The sequence below is a fragment of the Andrographis paniculata genome, unplaced genomic scaffold (assembly GCF_009805555.1).
Source record: "Andrographis paniculata isolate CXL003 unplaced genomic scaffold, ASM980555v1 Contig62END, whole genome shotgun sequence".
Taxonomy (NCBI): Eukaryota; Viridiplantae; Streptophyta; class Magnoliopsida; order Lamiales; family Acanthaceae; genus Andrographis; species Andrographis paniculata.
Genome location: NW_026137598.1, coordinates 1,589,464 through 1,612,624, shown reverse-complemented (window position 1 = coordinate 1,612,624; position 23,161 = coordinate 1,589,464). Strand labels below are relative to the sequence as shown.

The following is a 23,161-nucleotide window of genomic DNA, read 5'->3' as shown; positions in this document are numbered from 1 at the left end:
TTGGCCGAACTTAAAATCCTGCAAACTATGTCTGACAAGGCAAGTTACACTAGACGAATCATGTGTGGCAGATAGATCTGGAGGTCATCAGGGGTTTGAACCCATGACTTCTCAGTCACAAATTCATCCCACATTACCAGACCATCCCTTACGAGATAGAGCTATCTTTTGATTTTTGTTGCGTGGAAACATGAATAAGAGATATCACCTAATGAGTAACGTGTGTTGTATTGATTTAAATAGTGTATATTTTTTAATAATTGTACCTCAAAATTTTCTTTTTTATTTTTGGATAATATATTTTGGAATTAACTTTTATTTCTTTACTTTTTATTATTTTTGTATTATAAAAAAATTTATTCTCGATAAAACAGTATTCATATTTATATACTTTTAATTCCTAATTTAATTTTAAAATTATATTATATTAATATAAATATATAAATAAAACATAAATATATATATTTTTTCATGGTTATTGTATGGAAAAATGGAGGACCTTATTTGGCCAAAATCAACAATTGTATACGAACTATGAAAATGATCTATTTGTACCAGTAACAAATATAAATAAAAAATTTAGACAAACTAAAGCAACATCCTCACCCGCGAGTAAAATTGTCACTTTTATGTAACTACTTGTACCTAGGGGTGGGCAAAATATCCGAACCGAACCATCGAACCGAACCGAATCAAACCGAATTTTCGGTTAACCGAGCAAATTCGGTTCGAATATAAATACTGCATATTTGGTATTTGTTCAGTTCAGTTCGATTTCGGTTTCTAACCTTTTTTCGGTTCGGTAATAATTTTATAATAAATTAATTATGTTATATTATATATTTATAATTTATTTATATAATTATCATTAATAATATACATTACCGCCAGTCCCCCAATGCAGACCCGGTTCAAACTCATTGCAAACCGCCAAATCCCATCTCCCAAATCTCAAACGCGATTTCACAACCCTAATTTCTTCATCTGCCTCCAGGACGTCGGCGGTACTTCACTAGTTCACTCTCTTGCGATTTTTCAGCCAATCAGTGGCGGCTTCATTTTGTTTCTGCGATTTTTCATTCCATCTCTCAGTACGGCTTCACCCCCTCTTCTGCAGTTTGTGTACAACTATCCAGACAATCGTTTTCAACTCTTCGTGCACAATACAACTGCAAAATCTTTCAGGTAACAACTACAAATAGTCGATTCAAAATTATAAAATCTTTTCCATTTTATTTTTTTCCATTTTATTTACATTGTGCAGAGATTTTTATTGTTTTTTAGTGCAATAACCGTTTTTTTTGTTCAATTTTTTTTTTCAAACTCAAGCACCTGATAATTGTCCTGCTCCTAAGGTACCTAAATCTCGATCTGTTGCTTGGGATAATTTTAAAAAGACTGGATCTGGAGATAAGGCAAAAGGCAATCATTGTTCTACATTGATTACGTGCAAATCTAAGTTAGGCACAAGTACTAGTGCTATGTTGAATCATTTGAAAAGGTGTAAGGCAATTCTGAATGAGGTTGAGGATGATGGGCATATGGGTAAAATATTGAAACAAACAACAATGCATTATCAACCGAAAAAAGAGAATGAATGTGTTGATGTTAATTCTTTTTTGTCATTTGATCAACAACAATGTCGTAAAGCTCTTGCTAAATAGATTATTGTTGATGAGATGTCATTTAGAACTGTAGAATCAAAAAGATTTCATGATTGCATGAGTGTCATTCAATCTCGATTAGGAATTCTATCCCAAAGAACACTTGTTAGAGATTGCATTAAGATTTCTGAATATGAGAAGTCAAAGTTGGAGACCTTTATCAAGAATTACAATGGTAGTGTTTGTCTGACCACAGATATTTGGACATCTTGCCAAAATTTGAGTTATATGTCATTAACTGCCCATTTTATTGATGATGATTAGAATTTGCACAAAAAAATTTAAACTTCTCACCAATTCTTGGTCATTCGGGTTATGCGATTGGAAACAAAGTTGAGGATTGTTTGGTGGCTTGGAAAATTTAAAATGTTTTTACTATAACGGTTGACAATGCGAGCGCAAATGATGTTGGATTAAGATATCTAAAAGATAGGTTGAAGAAATGGATAAGGGTGAATTTGGATGGAAAGTTTTACATATGAGATGTGGTGCACATATTCTGAATCTTATTGTTAAGAATGGATTGAATGAAATAAAGGGTTCAATTGAGCTAATCCGGTCTGCTATTCTTTATGTGAGATCTTCTTCAAATCGTACACAAGCATTAAAAAAATTGATGGAAAAACAAAGATTGAATGCGAATGCTATTGCTTCATTGGATGTTGATACAAGATGGAATTCAACATATAAAATGTTGGATTCCGCCTTAAGAGTGAAAGATGCGTTTGATTTGTTGGAATGCGAAGATGACAAATATAAGGATGAGTTGAAAAAGAACGACAAAGTGCCACATACAAAGGATGATTGGTCTCATGCGTGTGGATTTCTACCATTTTTGAAATGTTTTCATGATACAGCTGTTAGAATTTCTGGCTCTAAGTATGCAACTGGGAATTTATATATGAAAGAAATTTTTCGTGTTGCATATAATATTCAATCAATGGTGGAAAATATGGATTCATTAGTTAGATCAATGGTTTCCAAGATATCTGGAAAGTTTTTTAAATATTGGGGAGATTGGAAAAATGTTAATCCAATGATTTATCTTGCAACTATTCTTGATCCGCGCCATAAAATGCGTTAGGTGAATTTTATGATAAATTGCGTGAATGTAGAGAGTGAAACAAAAGAATTGCTTCAGTCAATTCAGGATGTTTTTAGAATGATGTTTGATGAATATAATTCCACTTCAATATCTAACATTAAAGTGGAACCTTCTAGCATGGTCTGCTGCAGTGTTACACCAATTTTTTTCCCAAATTGATGACTTTGAGAAAAGATTGCAAAAAGAGTTGGAGGAATTTGAAGCAATTGAAGTGCATGGTGTGTTGAAATCTGAGTTCGATAAATACTTGGATGACGAATGTGAAAAGATCACCCAATCGAAGTTTGATATCTTGGATTGGTGGAAAACAACGGGGTCAAAATATCCGACCCTTTCTCGTATGGCAAGAGATGTATTGGCCATTTCAGTATCTACGGTTGCTTCAGAGTCGACTTTCAACACAGGAGGTCGTATTATTGATATTTTCGGAGTTCTCTTACCCCAAAGTTGGTTGAAACACTCATATGTACACAATATTGGATTCAAAGAGGTAATCCAAAAATTGTGGATGAAAATGAGCGTGAAGATTTTGAAAAACTCGAAGCAGGTATTTTATATGTTTTTGATTGTTTGTTAGTATTTTTTTAGTTTACAGCATGGGAATGACATATTCTGGATTTAGATGAATAACATAAGATAAACTTTCTTTGCAGCACAGTAAATTTATGAGTGTTTCAATTCTAAAAGTAGATTTATTTGTCAATATTTGTTTGAATTCGATTCAATTCAGATATTTGCAAATAGTACAAATATTTTCGGTTAACTAAAAATTCGGTTAACTGAAAATTTCAGTTAGCTTTTGGTTCGCGATTTCGAATATTTGTTTGGTTCGATTTGAATATCAAATAACTGCATATTTGCAAATATCCGAACCGTGCCCACCCCTACCTGTACCACTAATCATATATATATATGTATTAGATATATATTGTATCCACAAAATGTTTAATTATAGTGAGTAGAACATAATAGATTTTCATTTCGAAAGATAAAAGGGAATGAGATCAAAGCACAAACAAACGATAGTTATATTTGGATACCACAGTTAGTTATATTTGTTGGTTTCTTGAGCAACAACCAACCATTCAAATATTATATCATTTTTTCGATGATCGGAAACCTCCGAATCCCATCATAGCAGCCACTTCAGGGTCTACTGCCAGCTCCTCCTCCTCCTCTTCGGCCGCCTTCTCCTTCTGAGGAACAACTTATTGCAAATCATGATAGGGTTGGTTTATATAAGCAATAATTGAAAATCAATACATAGGACCTGTAGTAACCTTTTTCTCTTTCTTTTTCTCTCGACGTAGGCGTTTTCTTTCCTCCTCTTCTTGTTGTTGTTTCAGGATCCGTTCATCAAAATCTATACTAAACATGTTTAGAGATGTGTCCCTCCAAAACATTTACAAAAGGCAAGACATCAAATGCAAAAATAAATTACATGAATATGGAGAAACAGTGCAACGCTATTCTTGCATTAAACCATTGTGGTATGTATTTACTCTTGTCCAAGGGACAATAGCAACTCCTTAATTCACATAATCATAATAGTTTAATAGTGCGGCATAGTTCAAGTTCAGAGATTGAGCAGTGTATTCTGTGCATATTAAATGGAGAAGTTCTGCCTTCTCCAGGCCAAAAACAATGAAAGGGAAAATCAAGCTGGTACAAAGACAATGAATCTTGCAAAGCCAGAAAAGAAAATATAAGGTAACATAATAATTATGATTCATTCTAAGACTCACCTTGCTCAGTAAAGTCTCCCGTATCTTTCCGCTTCTTGAGGACTTCAAACCGCTTTTGGACCTGCACATCAAGCATTTAAATAAAAATTATTATGGGAAAATAGCTACTCCTTTGAAAGGGTAGACGACACTTCAGGAAGCCATCTGGAAGTGCAATGTGAAAACTATAGGCCGTCCGTTTACAATTGATAATGTGTGCAGAAAATGCCTTGAGCTGAGATGAGCTCAAAGATGAGATTGATGTTATTTTAAAGGAAAATTGCAGAATATATATGCACCAGTGCTTGTATGGATGGTAGGCGTAATTTCGAACGATAACATGGAAACTTCTGAGGAACGAGGTTAGTTACACCTCGTTATTGGTTAACAAAATTTCAACCTAAATGGGCAATCCACAAAAGTTGTTATCCTTTCTTCTCCTCTCATTATTATGTGTTCTATTAACTGTCTCACTATGAAAAACACTTCACTTGCACAGAAGTGTTAGCACAGTTACTTGTTAGACATATTTTATGATTTTGCCAACTACAAATTGGAAACTGAAAAAGTTCAGTATATACTCATTTTGCTTTGCTGACAACATGGCAGTTAAATGATATGTAGTTAACCAATCAACAACAAGACTATCATAAGTCATAGCAGTATACCTGCTCCAATGTTGCCCTTTCAACCCGCATAGACATACCCAAAGCTCTTTGATCTGAACAAATGAAAACAAGACACCCATGATTTCTCGACATTGAGAAGATAAAGTACCACCCCCACCACCACAAAAATAAATAAATAAATAAAAGTTAATGTTCTTGAACAGATACATACGTTTCTTCCCATTTATATGATCCAAGTAATTAGCAGAATCCTTAACTACACATTCACAGACTGAACAGAAATATCCTGCCTGCAGCAAAAAGATATGCAAGAATATTTGTAAATGAACAAAAATAGATGGTTTCACTCAGCAAAATGATTGTGTATTTTAAATAAATTTGGTAAAGAAACTTAGGGGCGCTGTAAATTCAACACTTTGTTATAAGCTGGTTTTGTTGGATATTGACTACATAATTAGAAGATTACAATTCCAATAACTATGTTATCTCCATAAGTCAAAATTTCAAACCAAGATTGCGCAATGATTACATTATATGAATATAAGCATCATATCTGTATTGCTTGCGGAAAGTTAATAAGATGTTGCATGCAGTAATGGAAGACCCAAAACAAAATCATAATTCGTTTAAGTTTTAGTTTACAGAAATGGATTCTATGACAAGCAAACAAACAAATACATACTTCAGAAAACTCAAATATATATAATTAATGGTTTGATGTTTTGTAAGCTTTCTTCCTCGTTCTTATCATATGTTAAAATGATTATATTATATTGGTAGAAGTCAATTCTCCCTTTATGTATTAATATTTTGAGAGGAATTAAGGCATGTGTTAACAAATGTTGCAGCAGCAACTCCCAAATATTAAACAAACATCTAAAGCACGCCAGAAGGACGTTACACAGCCATGAAAGCTCAACATTTTACTTTGTATCTAGCAGCATGCCTTATCCAGGCTTAGTTGTGACACAAACACAAACGCCATACTCCACTTCAATATGATTCTTACCTAACACAATCAATTTGCACTTATTGTCAAAATTAAGAGGGAAACTGACAATAGTCATGATACTACTTTTCAATTCGAACACACCAGCCTTTACAATGGACAACGGTTAGAGATAACAACATAAACGACAAAAAGAAGACATTGAATGATTTGGGTAGCAAATACCTGTTGACTAAGAGGCGCAATGGGTGTCACAACCTACAATAGAAATAGATATGCATTTAAAATAAGTATTCTACATATGAGCTTGTCAAAAGATGAAACAACATATTAAAAGAAAAAACTGCATGAGTAAAAACATCAATACGGGCAAAATGTAACAGCTACCTTTTAAGCTCAAATAATATTATACTTGCTACCCGTGGCTACAACTAAAACATGCATTACAATTTACAAAAATAAAGTATTAGTAAAAAAAACACACACACACACGCACAAACAAACACGAAAAATAGCCATGCAAATGAACCAACATAAAATGTGAACTCAGCACCAAATACTATCTTTTCATGCTGACAACTTGCAGACATTACCTATAGTATCACTTCAATCATCATTGCCGTGTGTCATATGCAGAACCAAATGCAAAATATGGAAACTAGTAATCATGTTCACTATAACCTTGCAATAATCACCCCCACTAACTTCATCCATCTATGATCCTTGCTGATGAAATCAGAGTATGGCTTCACTAAAGTCAGAGCACATATCAATCAAGTTAACTTAGAAAGTTAAGAATCAATTTCATCGGCAATACAGTGAAAGAAGATTAAATGATAAGTCATTCTGACATCGGAACACCCTTATGTAATCAAACCTGGAAACTGCAAACATGCCAAACAGTAACACAAACACTAACCTGAGTCTTTCCCAGGCGTGATTCAAGGTCCACTTCATAGTCCCTGTGCTTCAACGGTTTCCTTTGCACCGGTGGACCTTTTGCTGCAGTGCAGAACAATCCCATTTCACATATTAAGACCCCCAAAAAATACATTTTTATCATTTACACAACAGGCACTAGCGCAATCTTATCTGCCAACCACTCTAAACTACGCATGCATATGAAAATAATAAAATAAAATACACGTCCATACGAATATTAAACAGCACTTACATTTTGATTTTGTCCGACCCTCCGCCTCCTGCAAGATTAAAACAAAATTAGAGCAACATACTTTCCTACAAGAACCAAAAAAAAAAACGCCAAAATAATGCAGAAAAACTCATATTAATGCAACGCCCATTGTCATACCTTTTCTTCGCGCTCGCGTGCGCGTTGCAAATATTCCTCTCGATCAAATTTTTTCCGGAAAGTGTTATCAACTCCAGCGGCCTTTACATCAAACCCCAGAAAAAAAAAAAAAAAAAAAAAAAGTCATACCATGGAGCTCGTAAAACAAAAATTAACATGCGCGCTAGTTCGTGCTTACGGCATTGCCGGGTTGAGCCATTGAGGAGGACACTCTTGGATTGTATCCCTGCCGAATATCCGGTGATTAGCTAGAAATTATTCTATAGAACCAGCAAAACACTCAAATTCACCGAAAAAAAAATAGCGGATGGATATATGTAAAGAGAGAATTGAGGGAAAATCGAGTACAATTAAAAAAACCCTAGGTCTTCAATGGGATTCAAAAAGCTCAGGATATAGTATAAACGAGTCTAGAGTGCCGAGACGGTTTCGAACAGCTGTTAAACCGGAACAAAATCGAGCTTTTAGTGGTTCGGTTTTTGTTCCAGTTTTATTAAACCGCTCGAACCGGCTGGTCATATATGTGTATATATTCTCTGTCACATTAGATTTGTTTTCTTCGTTACTAAATCAAAATATATTTAACAAACGTAAGGAATTGTCGAGGGTTCAAACGACCCGATGCCTGGAGTAATTAATTGGTGGCTCACGTAATTTTGGAGTTTTATTTTATTTTTTAAATAATAATTTTGAATAATTAATTAAAGTTGATTAGAATAACATATAACCTAACATAATTTAGATTTATTGAGATAATAAATAACAAAAATATGGATGTTTTGTACATCTATATATATACTTACTCTTAATTTTATAAATTTTTTAATTTTTAAAATTTTAATTTTATTTAAAAATCGTATTTTGTATTTATATTAATATATTTTTTTTGATTATTTAATACAGAAAAACATTAATGTTTTGTTAATTGTTTGATAAAGCTGAAATTTTTAAGTGAGTGTTCATGATTCATTGCTTTTTCAATCCAACGATAAGATTGCAGTTTGATCAAAATTTTACATAATGTGACATGTTTTTTTTATTTGTAATCTTGATCTTAATTTTTTTAAAATTTTTTATTTTCGTCGATTGATACAGTGGTGATTGGGCATGTTTCCACGCATTATTAAAAGGACTTTCATATACAGTTTGATCATAATAGATTTTCTTCTTTGATATTGTTGACTTGTGATTTTTATTTTATTTCAAAAGGTTTTCCATGTTAAAATTTTTTCGTGTTTTTATATTTTGTTTGCAATATAAGTCATTATTAGTCCTCGTTTCTTTTTAATAGGATTGTGAAACTCTTATAATAATTCTTTTTTGTTTAATTCTAAAAATTTTAAATTTGATTATGCATAAATTAACTATCGTATTATATTGAATTTATTATTCTTATTGTTATATGTTCTTTTTAGTTTATACTAATCTATTATAATATTCATACCGTAATTCAGAAAAATATAAGAAAAAAAATCGTTGTTTGAATATTTGCGGAAAATAAAAATTATATTTTAACCTAAAAAGAGAGTGCATATATATAGACATATATATGTGAGCCCCAAATAACAATATATGAAAATATGCTAACACCCCCCCCCCCCCTTAAACTCAAGGTGGTAAAGTAGAAATTAACTTGAGTTTGCTCAACAATTGGGAGAACCGGCCTAGGAAGAGAGACTTTGTGAAGATATCCACAGTTTGATCTCCGGAAGAGACAGAAGATAGATGAACAGCGCCTGCACAAATACGCTGACGAACAAAGTGACAATCAATCTCAATATGCTTGGTGCGCTCGTGAAAGACATCACTATGGGAGATCTGAATTGCGCTCGTGCTATCACAATGGAGGGAAGTGGAAGGAAGTTGAGGAACCCCGAGATCAGAAAGAAGCCGACAAAGACAAAGGAGCTCTAAAGTCGAATCCGTATGAGCACGATACTCAGACTCTGCACTGGAGTGAGAAACGAGAGTTTGTTTCTTGTTGCGCCAAGAAACAAGGGAACTCCTAAGGAAAAAACAATAACCTGTGATAAAGCGACTATCAGTCGGATTACCTGTCCAATCAGCATCAGAGAAACCTGCAAGAACCAATGGAGAGTCGGCAGAAAAATAAAGACCGTGTAGAAGTATTCCCTTGATATAATGAAGGATGCGCAACACAACAACATAGTGAATTGTCCAGGGATTAGTCATGAACTGAGCAACAACATGAACCGCATGAGCTATGTCAGGGTGAGCGACCGTCAAGTATATCAGGAATCCCACTAACTGCCGATAGCGGGAGGGATCCTCTAGTGGAGTGCCGTCGAAAGAAGCAAGTCAGAAGTTCCCCTCGAGAGGGGTGGATGCAATCTGACTATCAGTCAGACCTGAACGAGATATGAGATCATATACATATTTCGCCTGAGATAGATATATGCCATCTGGAGCGTAAAAAATCTCAAGTCCGAGAAAATATCATAGCTGGCCAAGACTCTTCATGTCAAAGTGTCGATGAAAGTAGGTCTGTAGAGCGGATATACCAGAAGCATTGTCGCTGGTAATAACCATGTCATACACATACAACAAGAGAATGATGATCACGGCAGGAGAATGACGAATAAAAAGAACAGAGTCACAAGGAGATGCAGAAAAACCATACTGAAATAACGCAACACTAAACTTGGCGAACCAAGCTCGGGGCGCCTGCTTCAATCCATAAAGGGCACGGCGCAGCTGACATACTTTTCCTGAAAAATCTGAGCCAGGTGGAGGGGTCATGTAGACTTCCTCAGACAAATCTCCATGAAGAAACGCATTCTTCACATCCAACTGTAATAATTTCCAACGTCAAACAAAGGCAACAACAAGGAGACAACGGACAGATGTCAAACGAGCAACTGGAGCAAATGTCTCCTCATAATCAATACTATACTCCTGCGAAAAACCCCTGGCTAATAGGTTTCTTGCCACGAGGGAGATCGGCGATATCCCACGTGCCGGTCTTCTCAAGAGCCTACAATTCCTTAGACATACCGTCGCGTCACAAGGGATCACAGTTCGCCCCACGAAAGTTCCTGGGTTCATGGTGAGATAAAATGGCAGAAAAACAATGATAATCAAGTAGATGAGAGAGAGGACGACTTACACGGGTGGGTCGCCAATCAGTGGCGGCAAGAACTGAAATTTCTGAAGGGTCGGGCACAGGCTCAGGAGACGCAGGAAGGTCAGCTGGTGAGGAAGGATTAACATCAGATAGACCAACAAGAACGGACAGGGGTTCGAGACCTGCAAGAGGAGGAGAGGAATCCAAAACAAAGAACGGGGACTCTGACTCAAAGGGAATTGAAAATTTAGACTCAGAGGAAAAGAACTTATGCTTCCAAAAAGTAACATCCCGATAGATACGTAGACGATTCGACATAGGATCTCAACATCGATAACATTTATATTCTATCCCATACCCAAGAAAACAACACAGATGGGTGTGTGGTTCTAATTTGTTACGTTCATGAGGAGGAAGATTAAAAAAGTTGACACAACCAAAAGGATGAAGATGAGAGTAATAAGGTACTTGGCGGAAGAGCCTCTTAAAAGGTGTGGTATCCTAAATGACAGATGAGGGTAAGCAGTTATTATAAACAGTACTAAGAGCAGCCTCGCCCCAGAACCGATCTGGACAACTGACAGATAACAGCATGGCGCAAACTGTGTCTAAAATATGACAATGCTTGCGCTCTGTCCTACCATTTTGTTGAGATGTGTAGGGACAAGAACGCTGGACAAGAGTACCTTGGATGGACAGAAAACTAAGAAAGGCAGAATCATTATATTCGAGGGCATTGTCAGTGCGAAGAGTCTGAATAGGACATGAGAACTGAGTTTGCACCATTTTAGCGAATGCAGAGTAAATGGAAGCAAGTTCAAACTGCTAACGCATAAAGTAAATCCAAGTAAAACGGAAGTAATCATCAATAAAAAGTACAAAGTAACGAAATCCAGTAAGAGTAGCAACATGAGATGGCCCCAAAATGTCAGAATGTACTAACAGAAAAGGTTTATCAGCAATAGCCAAGTTATTCAAAAAAGGTAAAGCTGGTTGTTTTCCAAGTTTACAATGCAAGCAATCAAAAGACTCAAAACGAACTGTGCCTAAAACACCTATATTTGCAAGAGACTTGAGTTTAGATAGGGAGGCATGACTAAGTTTGAGGTGCTAGTAATAGGAAGAGGAAGAAGAGACTGCAGCGGAAAGATATGGTGTCTGGTGAGTGCAAAGGTGGTCCAGCTCAAATAGGCGGCATGTCTTGCAACCTGTCCCAAGTATCTGACCCGTCTACGTGTCCTAAACCTGCACACCAGAAGAAGAAAAAATTACAGTAAAATCCTGCTCAACTAACTGACCAAAAAACGCAAGGTTTAGGACTAATTTGGGAATGACATAAACATCATTGAGGTGGGGGGGGCGATATATGGCCAGTATGAGTAATGCGCATGGAGGTGCCATCAGCGGTAAGTATAGGAGGGGGTGAGGTGATGGGTTGAGAGGAATGTAAAAGGCGAGGGTCAAGTGTCATGTGGTTACAACAGACGAATCAATATACCATGTATTGTTATCTAGTCTCGAGGCTAATGAAGAATGAATTGATAAAACTTGAGTGAGCATGTGACGTAGGTCCTCAAGAGTGGGAGGCGGTTAAGGCGACTGTGATACGCTGGTGGCAGCAACAATGACAGAGGAAGAGCCAGAATAGGACTGACCAGCCTTGGGATTCTTGGGACAATGTAGACAGATGTGGCCTTTCTGACGACAGTAATGACACTTAACGTTAGAGCAATAGATATAAAGATGATCAACATTTGGGCAACTACGACACTTATCAGACTGCGGTGGTCGGACATCCTTGCGATTATCTCTGCGATGAGGAGTAGAAGAGGGAATTGTCAAGGCCGAATCAAGAGTAAGAGCATTGAGCATCTTGAGGCGGGTGTCCTCAAACAAAATCTTCTTCATCGCTGTCTCCAAGGAAGGCAAGGGATGACGATGAAGCAAGGAAGCACGCACAGACTCATATTCAGGATCAAGCTTCATCAAGAGCTGAATCAACCGAAAGTGTTCAATCTGTATGTCGGCTTCATCAATGCGATCCCCCATAGACTGTATAGTAGAGAGGAACTCATTCATATCTTGGTGCGAGCCATGTTTTAGTGCATTCAATGACCCTATAAGCTGATAGTAATGCATGCCTCAAGTGGCTTGATATCGATGCTGCAAATAATCCTAAGCTTTCTTGGCAGTGTCCATGAGGTGAAGTTGAATCTGAATGGACTTGGAAGAGATATTGCGAATCCAAGTAAGAATAATGTGGTTCTTACTATCCCACTCATCCAAGACATTCTGATAGTCCGTGAGATCCTTATTGTTGGAGGGCGTCGTAGAAGTGACAACAGGAGCAACCGGTGCTAGAAAAATCGCCAGTAACATAGCACCATAATATTTTACCAATCAAGAAACTCTTCATGGATTCAGCCCACAAATCATAATTATTATCAGAAAGAATAACAATAATCCCGGAAGTTTCTACACAATCCATATTAAGAGTCATACTATGAAGCGAGAAAATCAAGAATAGTATAGCGCACGCAAAAAAATCGTGCAGAAAATCATATTGGGCAACCCAACCCAATAACAGTTGCAAAATAAATTCAAGTCAGATTGCAAACCGACCATACTAGGATATCGGGGATCGAAGCAGGAGACGGTGGCCGGAAACCGGACGCGGCGGGAAGACGGCGGTCGCCGGAAGAATACGACGTCGATCTGCGTCGGAGGCGCGTGCGGCTGCTACATGCCGGCGTTGGCGGCGAAAACAATAAGGATTATTAGCTATGTCTATCTCAAAAGAAAAATAGACTCTGATACAATGTCAGATGCCGAATTACCATCTCACCTAAAAGCTCGAACTTTTTAGAGAAACACAACAATTAATCATATATCCGCAAACGGGAGTCTCCAACGCGCCCCCTCAGGTACAAGTGGGATTTGCGAAACTTGCACATACATGTGCCGCAAATGGGGTGCAGGCGGGACTCGAACTCAAGACCTAGCTTAGGCTCTGATATCATATTTGAATATTTGCGGAAAATAGAAATTATATTTTAACATAAAAAGAGAGTGCATATATATAGGCATATATATATATATGGCTCCAAATAACAATATATAAAAAATATGCTAACAATCGCAAAAAAGAATGAAGTAGAGAAAGAATGTATGTATTTTTAAAAATTATTTATGTTTACTAATAAATTTTTTCATTTTCATTGTATATGTATTTTTCATAATAATTTTTTCATTCTTATAATATATGTATTTTTTTCAAGTTAATTTGTTCTTAATTTAGTATTTTTAATAAATTTTTGGATTTTGCAGATCTTGTTCAAATTTTTGAGTTTTTATTTAAAATAATAGTCGAAAGTTTTATACATAAAATTACGATAAGTTTTAATATAATACAATTTTATTTGTATTGTATATGTACTTCTTTAATTTTTTATTGTGCATGTTATTTTTCAAATTGATTTGATTCGAAGAATATAGATTATATATAAAAACTTATAAGTATTATTTATAAAAAAACTATTAAATTAATATATAATATAAAAATAATATGTGCATAACACTAGTTACACGCTAATAAATATATATATATTTGACAAGGGGTTTTAATTCGTGCGTTCATGTAATTTTGAAGTTTTATTTAATTTTTTAAATAATAAATTTAGATAATTAATTAAAATTTGTTAGAAAAACAAATAATCTAATAAATCTTAAATTTATTGAGATAATAAAAAAATATGGATAAAAATAGGGTTTTGTACATCTATATATATTCTTACTTTTAGTTCTATAAATTGTTCAAATTTAATTTTTGTTTTGTTTTTAAAAATCGTATTCTTTTTGTTTATTCTAATATACTTTCTTTGATTATTTGATATAGGAAAATATGGATGTCTTGTTAAACTTTCAAGGAGTGTTCGTGATCATTGATCTTTCAATCAAACGGTAAGATTTACGATCGGATATTTGTAGTTCAACTAAAATTTTACATAAATGTGACATATTTTTTTGTTTGATTTTAAAAATTTTAAACTCGATTATGCATAAATTAACTATCGTTGATTCTATTATTCGTATTTTTATATATTCTTTTTAGTTTCTAATAATTTACTAATATAATATTCATACCGTGATATAGAAAAAAATAAAAAAAGAAAGATCGCAAAACGAAAGAACCAAAGAATGAATGTATATATTCTTTTAAATTATTTATTGTATTTTTTTACTAATAATTTTTTTCATTCTTATTGTATATGTATTTTTTCAAATTAATTTAGTTTTTAATATAATATTTTAATAGAATTTTGAATTTTATAGACCTTGTTCAAATTTTTGAGTTTTTTTATTTGAAAGAATATTTGAAAAATTCATATAAAAAATTATGATAAGTTTTAACATATAATTTTTTTTTATTGTATTCTTATTGTGTATGTATTTTTAATTTTGGAGTTTTATTTTATTTCTTAATATTAAATTTGGATAATTAATTAAAATTTGTTAGAATAACTAATATCCAACAAAATTAAAATTTATTAGATAATAAATAACAAAAAATAGATAAAATTAGGGTTTCGTACATATATATATATTTATTTTTAATTCTATAAATTGTTCGACTTATATTTTGTTTTTTGTTTTTTAAAAATCGTATTCTTTTTATTTATACTAATATATTTTTGATTATTTAATACAAAAAAACATCGATGTTTTTGTTAACCGTCTAATCAACCTGACATTCTCAGAGAGCGTTCGTGATTCGTTAATCTTTCAATCCAACAATAAGATTTGCGATCGAATATTTGTAGTTTGACCATAATTTTACATAACGTGACAAATGTTTTTTGTTAGTAATCTTAATCTTAATTTTTTTAAGTTTATGATTTTCGTGGATTGATACAGTGGTGATTGAGGCATGTTTACAGGCATTCTTGAAAAAAATTCTTATATACAATTTGATCATAGTAGATTTTTTCTTTGATTTGGTTGACCGTGATTTATTTTATCTTAAAATGTTTTTCATGTTATTTTGTATTTTCAATTAATATATATAGTGAACTTTTTACAATAATTTTTTTTGTTCAATTTAAAAATTATGAATAAATTAACTATCTTAATATATTGATTCTATTATTTTTATTTTTATATATTATCTATAGTTTCTATTAATTTATTATAATATTCATATCGTAATGGATGAAAAAAAAAAGTAAGAAAGAAGAAGAACCCAAAGAAAGAATATATGTATTTTTTAAAATTATTATTGTATTTTTTACTAATAAATATTTTTATTCTTATTGAATATGTATTTTTTCAAGTTAATTTGATTTTTATTTTAATATTTTAATAGATTTTTGAATTTTATAGACAATATTCAAATTTTTGAGTTTTATTTTGGTTTTTATTATAATATTTTAATAGATTTTTGAATTATTATAAGTTTTAACATATAAAATTTTTATTTTTATTGTATTATGTATGATTTTTTTTAATTATTTATTTTGTTTTTTTTAATTTTCTATAAATTATATGTTTTTAATTTTTATTGGGTATTTAATTTTTCAAATTAATTTGATTCAAATAATATATTATATATATAAAAAAATTATAAATATTATTTATAAAAAATATTAAATCAGTATATAATTTAATATGAATATAACTTGTGCATAGCAATTATTATTAAAAAAAAAATTATTTTGGATATAATTAAAATTTGTTGGAATGACAAATATATATATAAATTAGCATAATACTCGTACTATGTACGAATATGTTAATATTAAAATATATCATAATTAATTTAAATTATAAATTATATTGATAACATTATTTGAAAATTCAATTATTTAATATAATTTATAATATTATTAAGTTATATATTAGCTATAGCATAAAAATTAAATGTAACAAAATCATATTTCCGTGTAATACTTTTAATTAAAAATTTTGAAATATAATTAATTTTAAAATTTATAAAAATATTTATGAATTAAATTTATTACAGATAAAATTTTAATTTGAAATAATATATAATAATAAGATAAACATAAATATAAAAATAAATTAGTTAAATTAAGATAAGAATTAATAGAAAATAGAAATAAAGTAGAATTTATTTAGAGTGCACTCGAAGAATACCGATTGCGAATTTTCATGTTATACAAAAATATTAAAATAAAAATAATTTTTTTTCTTAAAACATATAATAATATACAAATTTTTCATATATTTATTTAAATCAAAATATTCAAAATTTAGGAATATAAAGTTGAAAAGAAAAATAATTAGAATAGAAACACTTAAAATCCAATTAATTATAAAAAGGTACATACACATTTAAAATTTGTTACCTTCTTTTGCTTCTTTATTGTTTAAGTGTTTTTTTTCTTTTCCATTCCTATAAAACTACAAATAAAAATAATCGATTACTCGAAAATTTAAAACATATATAATATTAAAGCGTTATTCCACAGAGGAATTTACAATTGTTTTAAAAAATTTAACAAAGAATTTCAATAGACTTTGAAACTTAAGGAGTGTATTCAAATGAGATTTCAATGGATTTTTTTTATTATTTTAAAAATTTTATGAATTTATGTGGATTTAAAAAATTTACAGAGTCTACGCTGAGTTGGATGTATTTCAATAATTGATTTAGATGGACTTTAAAAATTTGATTGAATTCTTTAGGAATTTATATGAATTTTGTAGGATTGAAGAATAACTTTTTATTGATATATATATAATTATATAAATTTATATCAAACACAAATTTTATAAATATAATATATTTATAATTAAAGTTATTATAAATTATTATATTTTTACGAAATAAAATTAATTAATATACATAATTATTAATAATGTAAATATATTATAACAAATACAATATTATATTGGATATTAATATTTTTAATTTTATAATTTTTAGAATTATATTATCATTCAATATATCAAATTATTTTTATATATTTTTTAGTAGTTATTATAATTTATATAAGTTTATTTTTACATAAAAAATAAATGTGTATATAAATAAAATAAAAAACATAATTTATGATTTTTGAAAATAATATTAAAATAAATATAAACTAATGGTTCTAACGAAAAAATATATATAAATTTCTATTCCACTGTCAACCATATGCCAATATAATATATTCGATAACTGAAAAGGAAGAACGTCACTAGAATGACAATATATTGTATTCGATAATTAAAAAGAAAAGACAACAATATTATATATATTTATTATGATAATAATATATTTTTTACTATTATTTTTATAATATAAAATATATAATCCCTCCGTCCCATTGAAAGGTTACAATTTTTTATTTTCGTCTGTCCCAAAACAAGGTTATCATTTCCTAATTTAGTAATTGTATTACCTACTTCACATAATAAATACCCTTTCAACTTACAATATATTACACAAATATCATTACTTTTATATTACACCATACTAATAGGAGTATTTTTGTCTTTTTTTTTACTACAATCCAATATAATACTAATATTAAAAAATCTACGTGCAAAAAGAAAACGCCACCTTTATTCGGTAATATATTTTATTTTTATATTATTATTTTTATTAAAAATTATAATCATATTAATAAATATTATCGTATTATTGATCACGTACACAATAACAACAACAACAACAATATTACTAATAATAATAATAATTTTAATTTTAAAAATCCATCAAAATCTCTACTTATACTATACAAAATTTTCCATCAAAATCCAATAATCCTTATACTTTAAAAGTAAAAGATTTTTAAAAATTTGGATTGAATACTTTTAGATTTTAAAAAACTTTTAAAAGTCTGGATTATATACACTCAGATTTTAAAAGTTTAACAAAATCTTACAAAATCAGGATTGAATACACCTCCTAAGTGATAATATAAAATAGGGTAAACTGATTTTTTTTAGTCTTGTAACTAGATACCCTTATCATTTTAGTCCTGTAAGTGAAACATGTCGCAAACTAGTCCCATAAGTAGAAAATTTTTGTTGTTTTAGTCCTCTGCGCTAGAGACGCCCGCGTGGCTCGCCGGAGGCCACGTGTCCGCCAGGTCAGCGACACCTGGCCGACACGTGAATTTTATTTTATTTTATTTATTTAATTTTTTTAATTGGACCAAATAAAAAAAATTAAAAAAGGCAAATAAAATTTAAAATAGATTTTAAAAAATAAAAAAATGAAAAAAAATATAAAATCCACGTGTTCGCCAGGTGTCGCTGACCTGGCGGATACGTGGCCTTCGGCTAGCCACGCGGACGTCTCTGGCGCTGGAGGACTAAAACAGTGAAATTTTTTTACTTATGGAACTAGTTTGCGACATGCTCCACTTACAGGACTAAAATGATAAGGGATCCAGTTACGAGACTAAAAAACAGTTTACCCTATAAAATAATATATATAAGTTAAATTCTAAACTTATATATGGCAATCGTAATAAAAATTATATTCCTCTCAATAAACTATTTGTTATGTTAATAAATTTATTCCAACAATATATACTCCCTCCGTCCCATAACAAAATATCCATTTTTCCATTTTAGTCCGTCCCATAACAAAGTATCAATTTCCTTTTTTAGTTACTATACTATCTACCTAACATTACAAATACCCTTACAACTTACAATATATTGCACAAATGTCATTACCTTTATATCACACATACTAATAAAGTTATTTTAGTTATTTCTATTTTATTCCTACTATATCCCAATATAATACTAATATTTTTAAAACTACGTGCAAAAAGCAAATGGATGCTTTTTTATGGGACGGAGGAAATATATAATATAAGAGAAAAAATGGAAAAAAAAAAAACTTAATTATAGCAAACAAATTAAAGGAGGAGACAGAGAACAAACAGGTGCAGTAGAGACAAAGATAATTACATATCTAATAATTAATGGGCAAAATAGAGAGAAAAAAAAAAGGAATAGATTGACATTTTATTCTTTTTATTTGCTTTTGTATATATAAAGTAACAATCACAAAAATAACTAAAAGAAAAAAAAAATGAAAAACAAATAAGAAATGAATAAATTGAAAAAAAAATTGTGAAATTGACCAAAGAAATACAATAAATTTTTAATATAAAATAATGTAAATTTTTAAAAATACATTAACAAAATAATCCCACAAACATGGCAATAATTTAATGGAAGCTTCCAAACACAATCTATCCAAAAAAAATCACTAAATTACCTAATTTTTTTATATATTTACAAAAAAAAAAATGTTTATATCTTTTATGGCAAACAATGATAGCAATAGCAAATCAATTGTACATTGGTAAAAAAAATGACAAAAGATATTTAAATTATATCAAAAAAAATTCATATCAAATTATTAATACACAATATAAAATAAAAATATAATTTTTTATATTTTTTATATTGAAACTCAACATATGTATGTTTTTGCGGATTTTCTCCTTTACATCAAAAGTTTTGAATTTTTCATTTGACCTACAAAATTGAAAAAAAATTGAAAATATTAACATACATAGCCAATTCAATTTTAAAATAAAATACTTACATAGTATAAAGTATTTAAAAAAAAAAAAAAAAAAGGGAGAGTTGTATTAAAATCTCTGTAAGAGAAACCTAATTGTAATTCAGTCCCTGTTAGAAATCAATTAGACTGCAGTCCCTACTTTATGAATTAGATTTAATATAGCTCTCCAATTTGTATTTTTCTCCTAATCACCGTTGTATACGCAAAAGGTACTCGAAATAGATTGATCAATACTTCTAATGTTATAATGTATACCTATATTACTTCCCGCTCTACCCCCATTATAACTTTATATGCTCCTAGTTAAATATCGCGTACCTTTTTTTTGAATTAAAAAAATAGTAAAAAAATACAGTTACCCACAATTTAATAGGAGTTGAGGCAAAAAAATCTCCCATAACTCCCTTCACCCCGATTTTAAACCCTATCTCTTCCATCTTCAGGCGAATTGATGTTTTCCAGACCTCGACAATCAAGTAATGATCAATCGGTGCAAAAATAGTGAAGAAAACAGCTGACCTACTCTCATCCCCAGGACAAGCTTGAAAAAATAAGACCTTTTTCGATTTTTTATTTTGTTGACATTATTTGTATTTTATACTGTAGTTTGTTCGATTGTTTGGGATATACGTCTTGGTCCCGTATTTGTATGTCTCGATAGGTTCGGTGTTGAGGAGCCTTAGGTGATCGGTGTATTTGTATTTGTTAACTAGATTTGAAAATGTTCGTATGTTTGTCCACATAGATCGAGTTGGGTGTTTTATTTTGGCACCGATTTTGGGTAATTTTATTTGTTTAATCTGTAATTTTTGTTAATTTTGTAAATATCCAGTTTGTATAATTACCTGGAGTTTAGTATTTTAGTTTTTTTTTGTTTGATTGTTCGGTAATTAGTTATGTTTGTGAGTTGATAAATGTGGTATTGTTAGGTACCCCGAGTTACATTTTTAGGTCTAGTTTTCTAAGTAATATAATTTTGGAGAACTATTGTGTACTCGGAATGTGTTGTTACGTATTCCTAATAGATAATGACAAAATTTTAAATAAATTCGAGATTGAGGTAATGTAAATTGATGGTATTTATGTACAGATCGAATAAGGAATATAAATCGGTTATCAGTCAATTTGCAGTACCGTTTCGTGTGTATGTTTTCCGGGTGTTACATCAACGCAAATCCGACAGTATCGACAACGAGTTTGATAATGTGAAGAGCTACCGCAGTAAAATTGAGGCCAGAATACTGAAAGGTCTGCTTTCCGAACCGTAGACTTTAATGAGCAGCACAGGGTAAGTGAACGTTGTATTGAATATGGATTGTGTTATTTGTGCTTGATTTGGGTAGTTTGTTATTTTGATTGAATTGTCGGTTGAATTGGTTTTATTTGCCTCATGTTTGATGAAATTGTATTAAGATTGATTGAGAGATTGAATCGTAGGTTAAATTTGGTGAAACTTAATTTTTGGAGTAATGCTATGAATTTTGTTGTGAATGATTGTATGATAAATTTGGTTAAATTGGAATTAACTAATTCACTACAAGACATTCCAATAATTGAGGTAATGCTTGCAATGTACATAAGTGCATTTACGGATGTCTGACTACATTAGTAGTGCACCTAAGAAAGAAAAACATATACATGTACTACAAAGGTTTATGTCCTCATCACATTGATACGTACTTCTTGTCAAAACACGATAGGCTTCGGTTATTTAATGACCTACCTATATTAAGCTAGTAAATACCCCCAAGGTAAGTTACTTATGCCCAGGGGGTCTAAAACTTCATATCTTGATCATTAAGTGAAGTATAACATTATCTTTAACAGTACCCGTACATGAGATATATTCATCTTTAACATAGTCAGTTATACCAATCTAGAAGATTAAAAAATTGCTTAGAAAAGTTAAGAATATGATCCATATGCGTGAACAATAGGCAATGGGGTTACTTAGTTGTATTGTTGGTAATGGTAGTGCTTAGTTTTACTGCATATGCAATGGTTGTACAGTTTAACAATTGGGAGTATTAATATACTAATACTCTATCCAATTGCATTCACAATAATAAATTTACAAAACTATAGAAACAATATAATATTATAACATGTCATTCATTTACACAGGTTAGCATCAACGGATACCTCAGTCGTTTACCAATAAACACTGGAATTAGTATCTCATATGTTTCCATAACTAGTATCTATGTCCTGAAGACCTGTGCTTGGAAAACAAACAATTTTCAGTTCAGAACATTCAATAATTGTCTGTAATCAGGATAAATTCATCATATCGTATTTCTGTGAATTCCATAATTGTATGTAAATATAAATAACACATATATATTATAGATGGTTAAACAAGTCATAAATGACTTAGTTAAATTATATTTTTTTTTACTCCTACATGTATTGTGGTCTTGCTATTGAAAAGTATGCCATGAGCTATCGAATATAATGTACCGTGCCTAATTTTTTCCAACAAGACTAGGAGAGGAAGTATTCTCACTGAGTTTGTGAATTGTCCCCTCCGTCAGTGGGTCAACTGAAATCAACCACATTCACGGATACCTACTACTACACAGATAATACCTAAGAAATCATTATTTATACTTTAAGTGTCAGTGTTCGTACCCAAAGCACATAGTTACATACCTGTATAAAATACCGACATACCCTGTCACAAATCTTATGTACCTATATTACTGGTATCATATGCTTCTGCAACGAGTATATATACTATGATAATTTGTGCTTGGAAAACAGACAATTTTTGATCAAAATATTCACTTGTTTTCGGTAAAAAATGATGAATTCATCGTGATAGTATTCCCGTGACACCCTGAATTGTATGAAAAGATAAATAACATATATTTACTATAGATGACTAAACAAGTGAGAAATAACTTAGTTATATTGTATGATATATATACAATTATATCCAACATCCACTTGTAGATGACTAAACAAGTCATAAGTAACTAAGTTAAATTATATTAGTTGTTTGAGTAAATAATTACTACCATGAATTGAAAATCTTTAGACCTATTACAAAGTAATCCACCATAACACACACAACAACATTCAAGTGAAAATGCGTTGTAATCTACTACTAGGACTTCAAGTATTTTTTGTGT

General features: G+C 31.0%; 1 protein-coding gene across 1 annotated transcript; it reads right to left on the bottom strand.

Moving 5' to 3' along the window:
• Positions 1-3,693: 3,693 nt before the first annotated feature.
• Positions 3,694-7,765, bottom strand: LOC127261352 (uncharacterized). Its single transcript, XM_051289670.1, has 10 exons — positions 7,562-7,765; positions 7,384-7,464; positions 7,246-7,273; positions 6,991-7,073; positions 6,297-6,329; positions 5,334-5,412; positions 5,162-5,214; positions 4,515-4,575; positions 4,050-4,132; positions 3,694-3,965 (listed from the first exon to the last, which is right to left on the bottom strand). The coding sequence occupies exons 1-10, from the start codon at positions 7,580-7,582 to the stop codon at positions 3,867-3,869; spliced, it is 621 nt and encodes a 206-aa protein (XP_051145627.1). The 5' UTR covers positions 7,583-7,765; the 3' UTR covers positions 3,694-3,866.
• Positions 7,766-23,161: the final 15,396 nt, after the last annotated feature.

What these genes read in the sequence shown, in the direction of transcription:
- LOC127261352 (XM_051289670.1), bottom strand. Translation starts at nt 7,582, where the DNA reads ATGGCTCAACCCGGCAATGCC. An exon ending in TTGCGCCTCTTAGTCAACAG is followed by an intron (nt 5,413 to 6,296) that starts GTATTTGCTACC and finishes TTTTTGCTGCAG; the next exon opens with GCAGGATATTTCTGTTCAGT. An exon ending in TCATATAAATGGGAAGAAAC is followed by an intron (nt 5,215 to 5,333) that starts GTATGTATCTGT and finishes TCATTTGTTCAG; the next exon opens with ATCAAAGAGCTTTGGGTATG.